Consider the following 17,610-nt stretch of genomic DNA (forward strand, 5'->3'; position numbering starts at 1 on the left):
TTATACTTGTGATGAAGGGGGAAGTTACTTTATCTACTTTTTAAATTTCATTATTTTTTTTCCTACAGTTTCTATTTTTTCTTTTTATTCTTATATTTTTTGTAGTTTGTAGCTTGTATTAGTTTTCATTCTAATTGTAATCTTTAACAAAAATTATTATCAAAAAAAAAAGAAGAAAGTCTGGAATAGCTAGCTACATTTGAGGATATATTTTCTTTATGCCATACATTCTTATAATGCAGGAGAGTATTATTATTAGAACAGAAGGAATTGTCTTGTATTTAAAATATCAGCTTAAGAGGAAATGTAATTACTACCAACATAGCTTCAATAAAAACATGTTTTTCTTATCTGCTGTTTCAAAATAATAAGCCTTCAGCAGCCCTTCCTTAAAAAGTCTATAGGAAAACATTTCAAAACACCCTGAGCTTTTTAAATGGTAAGAGAGGGTTGGCACCATTTCAGTGAGTTTATTAAAAAGGCCAATTCATAAAATCTGCAGTTTGTTTGAGTCCACAGTTATAGCAATAATATTTTATGCACGTTATGAGGGACTAGTAGCAGACCCTTGGCTAGCTACCAGCTTTTTCTGCCTTCTATACATATCAACAGACTTTAAAATGCCCTTCATGTGGGAAAAAATAAATTACGAAGGAGATGATAAGTTGTCTACAAAACTTTTAGGAAGTAAGAGGGAATAAATGGCAACCATAGGAACTCAGAGACAATTAAAGCAACTCCCACCCCAATTTTCAAAGTCAGAACAAAGAGAAAATGCAAGTTTCAATGTTCCATTCAGTTTTTGTCAGAGTAACTATTCTTACAATGGGTATTTGAGAGAGAGAGAGAGAGAGAGAGAGAGAGAACTGACCTTTTCTTTATCAAGGGAACTACAATATTACCTGACATCAAACCAGTGACAAGTATGCAACAGAAAATACCAGCCTAAAACATTTTCAAGCAAAGATTTACATAGTAATTGTTTCAATCTGTCAAAGTATTCAATTTACAGGAGCTAGCTATAGCCATACTACATTTCTTTTTCAATCTAGCCTTGTCAGCTGAACTTGATAAAGCAGTGATAACTAGTAATTTTCACAACCATTTGGCAGGTCTGTAAAATTAGCTAAGGGTGGGAGAAATGAAAATAATTTCATCAATGATGGTAGTGCACTGCTTCAAAGCTTTTAGAGGGTACAAACATTACTGAATATTTCTGTACCAAGCAGGAAATTAAAATGCTAATGTAAAACTTAACTCACCCGTTAAGCCAAAGAATCTGGACAGAAGCTGATTCCTAAATCAGCTTTAAAGCTGAATAGTGCAGTTTAATTGGTTTGTAGGTAACTACATTGACTTCCAAGGATTTTCATGCAAAAATATCAGTAAATGCTATTATTTTATTTACAATGTGTTTGTGTCATTATAAAAAGTAAGGAACTCTCGCACGTGATGATTCAAAAAACATTCTTTCCACAGTATCCTTGGACTGGAGAAAAGGTCTGGAAAGGATTTGTAACTGTATTCATTTGAACAGCCATACAGTTATCCTTCTAATCTAGACCTGTACTATCAGCTTCTCAGAAGGCTCTGTTTCTCTTCAGATTACTTTGCTCAACTCAAGGATATTCAATTAATTTAGGTGTGGAAAATATGGATGGAAGGAACAGCTTGCAGTGCCCCACTTCTACAGCTTGCTCTTCATATATTCTTTAAGAATATTTGAAGAGAACCAATGTGAATAGGGCAACAGTTCCATCCTTTCACTCTATGGCTTCATGACTCCCCCCACCCCCATATCAGGTGAGGCCTATGAATTGTTGCAAAATGTTAACTTTATATGTGTGTTGGTGTTTGTGTGTGTGTGTATGTGTAAAACTTAATTTGAAATAATTAATAATTAAGTTTTACATTAAATCATATATGTATATGTGTGTATGTATGTATGTATGTGTGTGTTCCTCCTACCCATTTTTTGGAGTGGTGTTCCAGCATTTTGCTTAAAGCTATGTGTACTCTACAGATTAAAAAGTTGTGCATCTCTGTTCTAGACTTGGAATAGCATAATACCTATTCATAATTAAATGTGAGCAAACTGAATGTGTAGAGGAAGTGAGTGAAACTATAACAGCGAATCTCACCTATCATGGTCCCCTTTAGTCATTTCTTGTCTTTTCTATGTAGATGTTACACATCAAAATATTGTACATAGGGACTGCAGAAGCTGACTCTGCACAAGCAAGTTTTCTTGTGTGTAAAATTTCAAATTTTGGGGTATATTTTTGATCCACCCAATATCAAACAGCCTCTTATTAGAACAAATAAAATAAAATAAATCAAAACACAAGAAAGGACAGGAATAGACCTGTGAATTGTGGGTTTTATTCCAGTTAGAAGTTGCCAAACATATTCAGGTCTTGTCTGAGAATGACAGTGCTCTTGGCAAGCCACAGAAGCTCCAAATAGGTTCACTGAAAGAACAGTGTTCAGGGAAAGAGCAGGAACCATAATGTTAATGTTCCCAGTAAGACAGTGCTGATAACACCTTACTTCTGGGATCTCTTAAGAAATGCCATGGCCCATCTGGCTACCAGCTGGCAAAAAACAAATTAGCAGGAATAGTTCAGTAAACACAATAGGATAAAATGGCAGTTCAGCTTCACTGTGTCTCAAATGATTTTCCATATTGTTTCCTTTGGCACAGTGTTGAACACAAATAGAAATCAGGATAGCCTTTCAGAGAAAAAGCTATTGTGCACTGCATATTTATCATGCCAACAATGCAACAGAATTCTACTTCAGTGCTCTATAATTATGTATTAAAATCCCATCTAACTGGAAACAGTCTTGGCCAAAAGGAATTGCTGTAGATAATTTCAGGTGATTTGAATTAATTTTCCTAGCCAAAACCAAAATATTTAAAATTGATAGACTAGATAAAATGGTGTTAATTTGTTTCATTAATCATTTGAAAATCAGTACTAAGTGATAGAGATTAATATATGGCTTTTCAAGGGTATGTGTTCCCTTTCTTGAAAGAATGTTTGATGTATTAAAAATGACACAAGCATATTTAAAAATTCAACAATAAACAGTTTGATCAATCATTCCCAACTGGGTGCTTTTCCCAACTTCCAGAATTGTGGCCATGCTAGTAGAATTCTGGAAATTTAAGTCCTAAAATGTGAAGAGAGTACCAGGAAGGCTGGAACAGCTAAATAAATAAACATAACTCAGTATAAATAAATTCTATACCAAGTTCTTTCATGCATAATCCACAGGCAAAGTTTTTGGTGCAAGCTTGATTGAGAAATATAAGAACAGAACTATGTTCTTGCTCAGTTCCCCTTCATGCTAGTAGGTTTTATGCAGTGGGAACTTCAAGAACCTTGATATTTTTGATATTTGATATTTTCACCTAGCTTTTTCAATAAATTAAATTAACAAGAAGAAAAACTAAATAAAACTAGCACTATTCCTCTGACTTACCAAAACACTCACAACCCTGCTCTAACTATCCTGATCAGTCTTCTCACACAGCAGACTTACAATATCTGTGGTGTAAGAATCACCACAAGTTCTACTATGTTCATGCAGGCCAGGACCGAAATTACTTTTCAACCTTGTTGTTGTTGTTGTTGTTGCAGCTGCTGTTATTAGGGTTTCCTCCCGCTATGTAATCCTTTCATATGATAGTTAAAAGTTACTGTGCAAATATTTTAGGCTGGTGTAATTTTCTTCTGTTTAAAAAATCTGCCATAAATCTACCTCCAGCATGCTTCAATAAGACTCTTTTTCTCTAGTTATAATAATTATAGACATGGTTGATGCCCTGACAGTATGACTCATCATTTGGAAAGAAGAGCAGGATAAGAGCCAGACAGAATTGGCTTCATGGAACGGTGTTCTAGTGGAAGCATGCCGAGCCATTTCCTAACTCAGCATTTGTAGATTTAGCCCTAATCTATCTTGACTGCTGAATCCATAATAGCATTGCTGGCTTTACATGGGAAAATAAAGGGCAGAGGAGAGCCAAGTATATGGGGAGGTACTTGGAAGTCTGGGTTCAACAATCAGGGGTGATCAGTGCTGGCTATGCTTGGATGAAAGTTGGATACTTTCATCCAAGAAACTTGTATTTATCTACCTGTAAGTAGTCAAGCACTGGACATTTTTCATGATACTCCAATATTGTCTGTCCCTGTATCTTGACTCTATCTGTATTTAACTTCCTGAAAACCCTGGCCATTTGCTTGGATCTACTCTGTTCACTGAACCTTGGATGTCAAGAAAGAACTTCACACATTTCAAACCTGGGAATGGACTAGATTAAAACTCTGCCTATTCAGTTTCATTGTGAGTGCCTCTACTAATTTCAGTCTCAGACTATCAACAACTCTGCTGAAACATTTGGACTAAAAAAGCAGAGATGTTGGTTTTGATTTCTGCCATTACTTCAAGAAGACTTCTGGTAATGCCTATCCTCCTGTTGTCCAACAACAGATTTACTTTTCTTTCTAAGGACAGGTATATGCACAATATTCAGTGGACCCTGTGACACTTTCCTAAGAATGTAATCTAGATGTTGAATTAGTTAAAACAGATTTAAGTCATAGCATACCTTGAAGCACAAATCAAATCAATTGGTCATCAAAATAATAGCTTTTTAGACTTCCTTGACTTATTGACTTTATTGAATCAATAAATCCCAAAACAAAAGATTTCTGCATTTATGCCTTTTTTCAGTATTACCTGTCAAGTATCTTCCCATGTACAATACCATGCATTATGAAACCTATAATTTGTTTTATATTGAAACAAGTCAAACCAATAATTACTAAATAGAGGGATAATAAACATACATGATTAATATATGTCTTGTGTTTATCAGTCCAGAGTAGAACTTGGTATCTTGCAACCCCAGTCAAAGATTGGCTTAGGCTGCTTCTAGTCTTTCCCTACATCCTGCCACTAATACATGTGAACAGAAATTTCACAATTCCCTTGGATTAGATAGCCAAGCAGTGTCTACAGTGGAAATGACTACCTCCTTTTCTTATGCATTATACAGTAAATACTGAAAATAAAAGCAGAAACCTCTAGCTATACTATCTTTACACCATTTCTCACCTTCCATTGATTCAGATGCTTCTACATAAGAAATTAAATACAAAGGTATTAAATGAAACTAATAATAATCAAACTTAATATACCTACTTAGGATGTCGAATGTCTGGCAGTGATCGCTCCAAGGCTATATTGTTGCTTACAAAAATATTGAAACCATTTTCCCGATAAGCAGAATCGTCACTGTCTTCTTCTGTGAGAGGATATGGCTTTCCTTGTTCACCTTTCCCTGAAATGGTATGAAATCAAAATGTGATCAGGGGTGAGCAAGATCTCAGAAACAATTAGCAGTTTGTTCTGTTTGCACTCCCTCCTAGCACTGAAGATGTCACCTAGCTGGGTAATGAAACACCTGCAAGAAAACAACCAAGCTCAGAGAACATCAAGGACTCCACAACTACCAATTGACATTTAGGCTCATATTCTTTTAGGATCAAGATTTTGGTCACTATTGTTACTATTCAAGCCTGAATTCTAGAATTATTTCTTCCAGCAAATCCCATCAGTCACACAACATAGAGGGTACCGATAATCAGATAATCCCCAAAATAATATATTTCATATAAAATATTTCATATAAACATAAATAGAAGTTGTGGAACCACACAGTATAATTGCCAGTGGATTGAGAAGGTATTCCTCAATGTTATTTTCAATAAACAATTCTGCAAATACAACTAGAATTACCATTTCATTGTGCCTTGAATCCTCAACACATTCAGTTGATCTAAGAAAGTACTGTGGTTAATCGTACGAAACATAAGATTCAGGAAAATCAGCTTGGAAGAATTAGCCTATATATCTTGTGACAAAGATCATTCATTAGATCCAAAGCCTGATGCTGAAACCAGATTGAAATGGGTCAAGTTAATCTGCTTTCTTTTTTTGTATAACCGTCCTACCTCCATTCAGCTTTACTTTGCACTAACATTCAAAAAGTGGCTGCTTCATGTATTTTAGCAAAACAACCCTTACTTCACTGGTACAAAACAGATAAAGCAAAACAATCCAGACTGGGACATGAAACATAAAATGTGTTTATTTGATTATTTTTGCTATTTTATGTAGGGCATCTGAGTGAAAACTGACACTGCCCTCGAAGATTGTGCTCTAGAAATCCTGCCTACCTGAAAAGAGCACAAATGTTTGGATATATACACTGGTTTTCATACAATACCCCTTGCAAGGAAGCTGTTTAATTTATGTTTATTGTAATTCTTTGTAAAATGCATAGTGCCACATAGCACTTTGTTCCTAATATTAGTTCAGTAAGGCTGATGATGACTGCCTTGTGTCAATTTCACAAGAGATAGTGTTATCTCCAAGTATCAAAACAATATATATTACAATTTGTACATTTGTTACCATTCTGCAAGGGAACATCAGTTTGTCATTTTACAGTCCACCTCTATACAAGATGATATTGGAGAGAAGAGAGAAAGAAGTTCTAATGTGAGGCAACTGACAATTTCATTCCCAGTGAGTTAGTGCCTCCTTGAAATCAAACACAGTAGTAATTTCTGTAGTCACAAGTGTATGGTAGAACATAATAGTAAAATGCCTTATGCCATGTCAGATGACTGGTCCATCTATCTTATACCATCCACACTGATTGGAAGTGTGGGATTCATTGATTCTGGAGATGCAGAGAATTGAACCTCAGACCTCAAGTTTGCCAGATAAATGCGATGCCACTGAGCTACAGAAGACGTACAGTACCTGAAGCACGGTAAAGAAAAGGGAGGGTAACATTCCTGACTTTGAAATAAAGAAAAATAATAATTAGTGAGCCAAGAAAAGGAATGTTATTCTCATGTGGGTACAGATGCATAACAGCATAAAAATGCCATGTTATCAGGCAAATCAGTACCGTTGCCAGGTATGCTAATTATCAAGTTAATTTGGCTCAGAATGAAATTCTACAAAACAAAGAACAGAATTTCTTGTAACCCACAATATTCACCACGTTCACTTGAAATTTAAACAGCAAAAAATGAAAGAACCATTAGAACAAAACTGCTTTTAATGTATACACTATTTCAGTTTCTAATGAAGGTGGGAGTGGTCTTAGTTTGACCATTTGAAGTTATTGAGAGTTTTTTTAAGCAGAGGGATTTTCCTCAGCAGTTTCTAACTGTAGTTTTATAGAAACAATTGTTATTTGTAAACAAGAAACAAATAAATATTCTAACTATTGAAAGATTTGAGACACAACATCAGTCTTCTGAGATTAAGAAAATGACCTATGAGAGCCCAATTTTATATATTAAATTGCTTCTACCCATTTATGCTAGATGAGCTGTAGTGATATTTGTCTGACTTATACTGAAAGTGTTATTTACAAGCTAACATAAGAACCACAGTACTCAGTTCCCAATGAAAGCAACTCCTGTTGAAACCAATGCAGGTTCAAAGAAAAGTTCATTTATTGGAAAGTAGTGTACAGCTCTAAAGCATAGCTGGAACTGAATTCCACGCATGACAAAACCTAATTTTACTTCATTCCCATTTCACTCCCCCCTTCTGCCTTTGAATCTCTTCTGCGCATGTTGACAAAGTCCTCAGGTTCCCAGGTTGGTACAAGTCCTAACAACCCATCTATGCCTAACACTTCACATTCTATTCTCCCCTTCCCCCCACGCTACTGTGATGGCAGAAACTAAGCAAGCGAACTAGCAGTGCTGGATTGAGAGGTTCTGAGAACTAAAATATTTAGAATATAGTTTTTGAAGAAAAAGAGAAATAGTTTTAAAATTATCATCATTGTCATCACCATCATCAAACAGAAATGAGTAATAATGTCTAAAGTAAAGTATAAAAATATCCAAGTAGTAATTAGAGGATGGGGGGAGGTGGGAGGAGGAGAAAGAGAAGGGAGAGGTAGGAGGAGTAGAAACACACACACACACACACACACACACACACTTCCTTTTTTTTTTTTTTTTTTTGCTATGTTGTACTTAACCAATTAGAGAGAGAAAGGTTAAAAGGAAAAAAAACAAAAACAAAATTCCAATAGATTTTTTAGATTACTGTGATGGAATGGAATTACGAAGGCCAAGCTCAGGGAGACAAACATTTTCTTAGCTTGCCAGAACCGCGTGGGAGGATCAAGAGGATGAGACTGGCACCTCCCTGAGGAATTCACACTGTTGTGGCTGGAGGATTTTGGGAACTGGGGTTTGAGTCTGGGAAGATTGATGTCAGGCCTAGCCCAAGGAACTCCAAGAGACAATGCTAATTCAGTTCAGCTATGTTTATTAGCTACAACCTCTAGCAAGAATCTTCCCAGACTCAAACCCCAGTTCCCAAAGTCCTCCAGCCACAACAGTGTGAATTCCTCAGGGAGGTGCCAGTCTCATCCTCTTGATCCTCCCACGTGGTTCTGGCAAGCTAAGAAAATGTCTGTCTCCCTGAGCTTGGCCTTCGTAATTCCATTCCATCACAATTACATCTTCTCAACACCATTTTTTTTTAAGAAATGACCTTATTCTATTTATGTTGTTAGACGTGCCGTGAGATTAACATTTAATATATTGTTTCATTCTGGTATGAAGCAATTACATGTATTGTAGAGCCAGCCTGGTTTAGTGATTAAGGCAGCAGGCTAGAAATCGGGAGACTGTGAGTTCTAGCCCTGCCTTAGGTACAAAGCCAGCTGGGTGACCTTAGGCCAGTCACTTTCTCTCAGGCCTTGAAAGCAGGCAATGGCAAACCACTTCTGAAAAACTTTGCCAAGAAAAGTGAAGAGACCAGTCCATGCACTCACCAGGAATCAACACTAACTTGAAGACACAATGTTTTTCAGATGTTTATATTTTATTTCAATCACTTGGGAGTTGACTTCTGGACAAAGAAAACTGACTTATAATCAAAAGACTTATTGTTCAGCATTGGAAACCCAAATATATGGCTCTAGCTATTCAGTGGTTTGCAAAATTTATTAATGTAGATCAACCATGGATAACTATAATGAACCATGTCTTGAATTTATACACACAAACACATGCTTTTGTATATTTTTTCAGCTTTTTTCACTTCTATAATTTTGGGGGAGGGGTTGCATTTAGGTAAAAAAAAAATAAAAAGTATTATTTATTGGTGGTTTAGCATTCTTTGATAGGAACTATGGTTTACCAGCTTTAGTGAACTTGTGCTAATTAATTATCATTAATTCCAACAAGTCAATCCACTCCCACAAACACTGACAGGGCAAACTACTGTATATAAACAGAGAGCAAACCCCACTTCCTTCTAGCACTGAAAATGTTACCTAGCTGGGTAATGAAACATTTGCAAGAAAACAACCAAGCTCAGAGAACCCCAAGGGCTCCACAGTTCAACCCGGAGCTACATATGTTCTCTTCTATTGGCAGCCAACATATTTCAGAAACTTCTAGGGACCTGTCTTTGATAGTCAAGTGACAAAATAAATTCACATTTTCTCATTGTGACTTCATTAAAGCAACTGTATAATGGCCTTCATACTCAGATGATGATACATGAATAAAGAATACAAATATATGTTAACGTTAGTTATGCTGGTTTATGACTGTAATAAAGATTAGATTGATTTAACATTAGACAATAGCTTATTATACATATTCCAACATTTCAACATCAATACCACTGATGTTCTTGTTTCAGACTGCATACACTGAAATTAGGGCATTAACACTTCCAGAAAAGAAATGGCAAATGGAAGATGACTCCACTAAAAGCAGAGCTGATGATCATGGCAGAATGAAGAGCTGGCAAGTAGACCAGCTCTCTGTAATTCCTCTGGACAAGGAGAAGACTTGAGATCGCCCACGAGTGCTCAAGACAGTTGCTCCTCACAAGGAGACTGCAAGACAGTGGTCTCCAGTGGATTTAAAGCTATGAGAGATGAGGCAATAACAATCTTGCTACAACTGCAGTCAGTGCCTTCAAAAAGAACACTGGGTTCGCATACTTCTTTTTCTAATCACGTTTGGATACTGCTTGTTAACTGCTTTTCAGCTATTAGGAACCTTTGAATTGACAAGTTTTATAGCACCAGGTAAGTTTCCTTCAATCCTTAGTGAAAGAAGTTTTAAATATAAGTTTAAGAACTTAATTTTTGTTTCTTTTGGAATAAACATCAAAACGGTCAATAGAACTTTGATTTTGGAAAGTTACAAATGGGCTAAGGGTCCAGAAGATTTGAAATAAGATTTTGGAATTAATCGTAAGAATCCTTTCTGTGGGAAAATGATTTTGATTTGAATTCTTTTTTTAAAAAGTGATAGGATGGGACTTTGAAGGTTGGACACTAGACGGATCTAGAAGGAACTAATGATTACAATTAAAGGAGAAGAACACTTAAATTCAACTTACAAATACCTCTATAGATAGACCATGTTTGAAAGATGTTATGGAAGAGGATCCAGTTTTACCAGACAAGACTGAGACTGATCTGAAAGTAGAATTAAAAATGACAGGCTACAAAAATGATATGGAAAAAGATGCTACCCTGGACATACAAAAGAAACTGGCTGATGTCTTAATAATTAAAAGGGATATACAAATAACAAACCAAGACAGTGACATAGATAATTTTCTTATCTTGGATTTAAAAAAGAGGCTTGTTAAAGCTTTGAAGAATTTTGTGAGGAGGGACAAAGAAAAAAATGAAAAGAAATCCAGTTCTAGGATATTATTTGAAGGGACTAAAGATCAAGTTTGTTAAAAGGAAGAAATATAAAGTTGGTTTATTTAATGAAGGATAAAATAGATATGTTGTTATCTCTGGTAATCCTTAATGGACTTTTTCTGACATCAGGACTGAAATGACATAGCTTTAATGATTTTGTTATACAGAAGAGATGGGATATGGGAAGAAGAGATTATTTGTTGTATTTTAAGAAAAGGTGATAAATTACTAAAATTATTTATACTTGTTTTGATGAAGGAGAAAGTCATATATTTCTTTTTTACTATATTCTTATTTTTTATTTCTTTTCCATTTTTTCTTTTTCTTTTCTGCACCTTCTATTTTTTCTTTTTTTTTAGTTTGTATTAGTTTTTATCTTTTTAATTGTAATTTTAATAAAAATTTTAATTTTTTTTAATTTTTTAAAATTAAAATTTTTAATAAAATTACTATTAAAAAGGTGAAATTAGGGAATTAACAATATAAAGCACTTTCTATTCAAAATAATAAATTCTGGCTAATAAGGTTGTTATTTAATCAATTTAGATAGCCATCTTAGAATAGAAGCCAGAGGATAAATTTACCATCAAAGTATATTGATGTTTGGATTATGATCATGACTGTTAATAATTGTTGCAATTATGTTTCAACCCAAGCCTTTATAAGTTTTACATAAAAGTTTGGGCACACCCATAAGTTGATGATATCCATCTGTATATCACTGCCCCTGGTGAAATAAATGATACTGTTGATGTCCTGTATCAGTGCCTAGAGGTTGTGGGAGGTTTTATTGGGAACAATAGGCTTCAGCTCAACTCTGGCAAGTCTGAGTGGCTTTGGGTTTTGGGGCCAGCCGGATCTGGCAATTTACTATCTTTAGTTCTGGGTGGTAGTGCCCTAGACAAACCCGGTGTGCAATCTGGGAATCCTTCTAGACTCACGACTCCTGCTAGATGAGCAGGTAGCAGTCATGGCTAGGAGTGTCTTTGTGCAACTTTGGGTTGTGCACCAGTTGCCCCCATTCTGGACCTGTAGGCCATATGCTCAGTCACTCACATGCTGGTCATCTTCTGCATGGATTACTGTAACACAGTGTACATGGGCTGCCCTAGAAAATCATCTGGACGTTTCAGTTGGTATAAAATATGGTGGTATGGGCAGTTATGTCCACTCCTAGATCAGTGCATGTTACACCTCTGCTCCATGAGCTGCACTGGTTACCAGTTTGCTTCAGGGTTCAAGTCAAAATACTAGTAATGTCCTATAAAGCTCCACATGGCATGGGCTGGGTTATTTGAAGGATCGCCTCTTCCCAATCATATCTACCCAACCCATCAGGTGCAGCAGAAAGGGCTTTTAATGCTTTTAATTACTGCTTTTAATGTTTTGAATGCTTTTTTAAAAATTATTTGTTGTATTGATCTTTTTCAACCTTGTTCACTATCCAGTCACATGTGAGAGGGGTGGCTATATTAATTTTACCAAATAAATAAATAAGTTACATAAATTCAGCATGTAACCATGCATCATGGTATGATTAGTGAATAACAAACATTAATGATTGATAAATCCGATGTCAAAAGGATCTGATAATTTTACACTGTAATCCTACACATATCTGAAAATAAGGTTCCACTGCATTTAATAGGACTGACTTCAGGCTACATACAGAAAAATACTATTGATTAAATCTCTTGTTTTTAACCTGAGCAACTAACTGATCTATTACACTGAAATAAAAGTGTATATACAAAATTTCTCAATAAAAATGACTTGTGGAGATGCTTACAACCAAATACTGGACAAATACAACTTTACAACTTTCATCTATTTCAATATGAGGAATTAATATATACGAAGGATGGTATTAATCTCAAGGTCTGGAAAGTATTTTGACTTGAATAACTCCAATATTTTCATTTTCATTACATTTACATAAACAATCAACTCAGCTTGATGAAAATTGAGTCAAACATTAACTATTAACTTCATTTATTTTTAAAATGATCAATTCAAAGTGATCTGTGTTGATTTATCTATTAAACCAGGTAATCCTTTAATTTCATTACGTGTGTTTGGTGATGATAGTGGGTGGGAGGTATACTTTTTTTTAGGTATGCTGTGAATACATAAGAGACGTTGCCAGCTGTGTATTATTTTCTGTTTATAATGGATAGAAAAGTATGTCATGAATGCATACTAATCACTAAAAAACAATTTAGCACATAGAGTACCCATGTTTTAACAGATACAATGGAAGTACAAGTACATTTTCAAAAACAAGGAAGCCTTAATCTAGACCCAATATCCTTATTTCGTATCATACAGTATAAAGGACTGCAGTATAGTTTGTCCAATGTGTCTGGAGTGTACAATGAGAGATAAAGAACCCTGCATGCTCTGATGAAATTATCACACTATCACCATATCAAAGAGGTTGTGTTTTCAGCAGCTAGCTGAAACTAATTACAGCTTTGTAGCCAGGGAATGCACAGTGCATCTCCTGTTTAGCTCAGCTACTTATTGCCAAATGACACAACTGCTCAAATGCTGTTTTCCCACTTAATGAAAGAACAGGCTGGCACTCGGTGACATCCCAGAGCCAAGTCTTATAAACAGCAAACAAATAAGTGTCTGGAAAAGAACTTATCTCAGCATTAGAAGTAGTTGTATTTTGTCTGACTCCCTAGCTGGCATGTACAGAGGAAAGGAATCCATCACATGTGTGGGTAATCAGAAGACATTTTACCTTACATAAGGAAGGAGGGAGCAATGCTTAAGCCAGTGTTGTCCAAACTTGGCCACTTTAAGATGAGTGGACTTCAACTCCCAGAATTCCTCAGCCAGCATGGGAGTTGAAGTCCACTCATCTTAAAGTGGCCAAGTTTGGACAACACCGGCTTAAGCAAACAAATACATGCTGCAGATATTCTTGGAGGGAATGTTATTTAAGTAGAAAATTTATATGAATTCACTGATACCTTAAAAATCAAGCTCACCTCTCTTAGACTGGTGATTGTAAAGGACAGCAAAATTTACAAAACAATTATTTCAAAAATATAATAAAAATATAAGATATTATTGCTATAGCAAATCACCATTAAGGTACTTTCTTCACACATACAGTATATTGCTAATCTATCTATCTATCTATCTATCTGTCTATCTATCTATCTATCTATCTATCTATCTATCTATCTATCTATCTATCTATCTATCTATCTATCTGTAAAAGTGGAAAACTGAAAAATTATGTGTTCATTATGATATTGCTACTGCTGTCATAGTGATTCATCCCCACTCAGCCATGAAGTTCACTGAATAACTTTTGGCTAGCTTTCAGACTAATTTTTCTCCCAGATTAGAGTTATTATGGACATAATTGGTGGCAGTGGAGGGAAGAACTATGTATGTCATCTTGAACATCTATAGGAAGATTAAATGTTCATGAATTTCAGTAAAGTTTATCCTTCCTATTCTTCTGCAAATTTTTGGTTCAGAATACTTGTGGAATGTGGTTTGGCTCAGATAAGATTCGAATTATGAGTCTGATTTGAATTTCCTAATTATATTGTCAAACTGAGTTGATCCAATTGAGTTATTCTGATGGGGTGGCACAGGGGAGAGAAAGAAAACCTTTTAGTACATACCCCTAAAGCCTACTGAATAGCGCAATTTGGAGGCAACCAATTTAACCTGAATTGGCATTACATTCCAAAACATTGTTTTGATTTATAGATTTGAATATCTGTGCTTTATTTCAATCTCTTCTTAAACGAGTGTACTTTCAAATTCTTTAAAATGCACTCTCATTCTAGAAAAAAGGTAGTCTTTCATAATTCATAATTCATTAATTTGATATCAACAAATCAATAGTTCTCTTAATTACAATGTTTTCAAGTGTATTTTCTAAAATTGAAATGATATAGAGAATAGCCTGGCCTTGTATAAGGGTAGCATAAAAATCTGTTAAGTGTTTATACTGAAACTGTAGAGTTTATTATTTCTAAACTATAAATGAACATATACAGGTTCTGCCAAAATATCTTGTACTATTAAGCTCTCAAAAATATAGCAGTTCTGTATTATGTGACACTGGAATCCTTCTAAAAATGACACTTTCAGAGAGAATATATGCAAAACTTTTATTACAGGACAAGGGGGCAGCCTGTGAACACTTGAGTGGAGATTGACATTTTGAGAAATAGAAGAAAACAGAACATTTACAGCTAGTTTATTACTGTCTGTTTTGGGACTGGCTGAAAGATAGCTTGGCTGTCTAGCTAGACATTAATTGTACCTCAGAGCAACAGATGATGCTATAGAAACACTGTTTGCAAATTTGCTTTACAAATTTTTTATTTGTCTAGATTTTAATCTGATCCTTTACAGAGGGCAGCCCAGGGCTGGGCACTGTTTCAAGGGCTAGGCCTATAACTTGGTTGCCTGTCCGTCTACATTAGGCTATTCATTGATGCTGGGATGAATTCTTTTGGCCCATTTTTCAGGGCCTGGGAGCATTTTAGGATGGGAATGGGCCCTGGAAGCAAACTACTCCCACCCCCTCCAAAAGCCAGTATAAAATTGCAGCCTAAAACAGAAGAAGTCACAGAACTGGTTTGCTGAAAGTCACACATGAGCCATGGGCTGTGGTTTGTTCACCCTTGTTGTAACTTGCTAACTTGCAGTCATAGTTACTAGAGATATGGATAAAATTATTTTTAAAAAGTTATTTTAACAAACAGCCCCACTTGAATGTTCAGTCAAACTGCTATGAATGAGTAGTGTTGCGGTAGAATTGGACTTGAAATGTTTCAGATGCTTCACCATGGGGAACAACGGGAATTTGAAACAAGCCTCTTGCTTCCTCATATTTCATGCCATAACCACAAAAGTAGGCATAGTTTGGAATGCTTTGCGGAATAACCTGTCCTGATATATGGTTAGTCTGACTCTGCAGGCCTTTATAAAGATAGTCAAGACCTGGGTCTTTCCCTAAGTCTTTGGGTCTGGATAAGTAAAGTCCCAATTATTGAGCTGTTGTGCATTTTAGTCTGGTTGCCACTGTATGGTTTTAGTTGGTTTTTAATGCATTACGTTGCTTTTTTGGATTTGTATTTCTAGTTGCCTTTTTTTATATACCACCAAGAGTCGCTCTCTTGAGTTAGGCAGTATATAAATGCCATAAAAATAAATAAACCATAAACCATACCGCAGAGATTTGCTATAAAATTTAATTAAATTATTGTCATTATTATTGATATTAAAGTTATTAAATTTAATACAACATAACTTTTCCCTTGTAGAAAATGATATGTCTAAGGAAGGGTTGAAGAATGGCCATAGGCCACTTTTCTTTTTTTAATATTATGTTTGGTGATTAAAAACCACAGGGGAGCAGGCTGGTGATTTAATGATGTCACTCTTCAGTTGTTTCTGTGTATGTGTATACAGTATCTGCTTTAGGTGCACTAAGTCAATTCACTACACTTTACACACTTCATTTAATTTCTTGTAGGATACTAGAAACCAACTGATTTTCAGGTTTTTGCTTCAGAATTTTCAGCAGCACGATTCTGGGATGCTCTGGAGACCACAAAAGAAGATTTCAGGGCCCACGTATGGCTTCTCTGTTCTTAGTTATCCAATCATATGGAACTGATAACTGATATTCAAACAGTCATTTCAGTAAGAAAATCAGAAGTGTATTATTTACTCCTTAAACTTTGGTTTGAAAACTTAAGTGGGCAGCTCTAAGCCAAAACCAGTTTAACATTTTGTGCAGCATGTGAATCTCGCCTTTTAATGTATATATAAACCTTCTATATTGTGAAGCATCATCAAGATCTATGTTAAGGATTCCTCAGCCACTATTTGTCCGGTATATTTCAGGTAATCCATGGGCAAAGTCACCCCTGGCTGTGCAGTAAGTGACAATGGAATATGACTAACAGAAGCAATCAGAGTAGCTTCTGGCCAGAAGTCAAAACTCTTGATGCTATGACCTTTTTAGGAGATACTTTAGCTGGTCTGATCAAATAAAAGTGATATTGTCACATTGCATGGTCTGCAGTTTTCTGGAGCTCAGCTGTTTGCAAGGGCATTGGAGAGAATGGATTATACTCAGATCATTAAAAACTGATTTGCTAGAGAGGCCTTTCATAGAGGGGGGAATTAACTAACTACTCTCAATTGACCTTTGCCAACATAAGAATCCTGTTTCTGAAGTGGCTGTCAACATGACTTCTTTTTAAGAAAGTATATTGAACAAGTTACTAATCAAGAGATGCAGCTCTTCTTATTAATTTCAATCTTCAGGGGATACAGAGTGAAAGATCATTTTTGGGTTAATACTGACTTCTCCTTAGAATGAAGCTATGATGCCCCATCTGCACTAAAATAATTGAAAACTATTAATTTTATTTTACCCCATCCTTTCTCCAAGGGCTAATCCCCTCACAAGTAAATTAGATTAGCTGAAAGATTACTGGTCCAAACTCACCGTGTAACATTAAGGACTGGAGAAAAATATAAACCTGAGTTGTTTCCTTCTTAGTCTGACTCTTTGATTCAAAGATATGCAGCCTGTACTGAAAGTTGGAGAACTCCTAGCACTCCTAGAAAGCAGGACCAGTGGTAACGGAAGCTAAAGATTTTAGTTTTGCAACTTCTGCAATTTCATAGGCTCTTTACCCCTGCTCTCTTTTCAAGATCAGACCGTATACCCCCTTTTTTCAGCCTCCAGATCCCCCTGGAGATAGATAGATAGTGTTACAATTAATACTGGACTATGACTAGGAACAGCCTGA

General features: G+C 35.6%; 1 protein-coding gene across 10 annotated transcripts in view; it reads right to left on the reverse strand.

The window, feature by feature from the left end:
• Positions 1-17,610, reverse strand: part of GALNTL6 (polypeptide N-acetylgalactosaminyltransferase like 6) — a 597,057-nt gene that overhangs the window by 323,299 nt on the left and 256,148 nt on the right. For all 10 annotated transcript variants that reach the window (XR_015794428.1, XR_015794440.1, XM_088132238.1 and 7 more), the window contains one exon: positions 5,218-5,356. Coding sequence is in view for 8 of the 10 variants with exons in the window: in XM_088132238.1 (XP_087988364.1) it covers positions 5,218-5,356 (139 nt within the window). In the remaining 2 variants the exon portion in view is untranslated. The remainder of the gene's footprint in view (positions 1-5,217; positions 5,357-17,610) is intronic.

Source organism: Python bivittatus, unplaced genomic scaffold, assembly GCF_059951505.1.
Source record: "Python bivittatus isolate LINGU-HERP-01145 unplaced genomic scaffold, Pbiv_v1 ctg000070_np1212, whole genome shotgun sequence".
Classification (NCBI taxonomy): Eukaryota; Metazoa; Chordata; class Lepidosauria; order Squamata; family Pythonidae; genus Python; species Python bivittatus.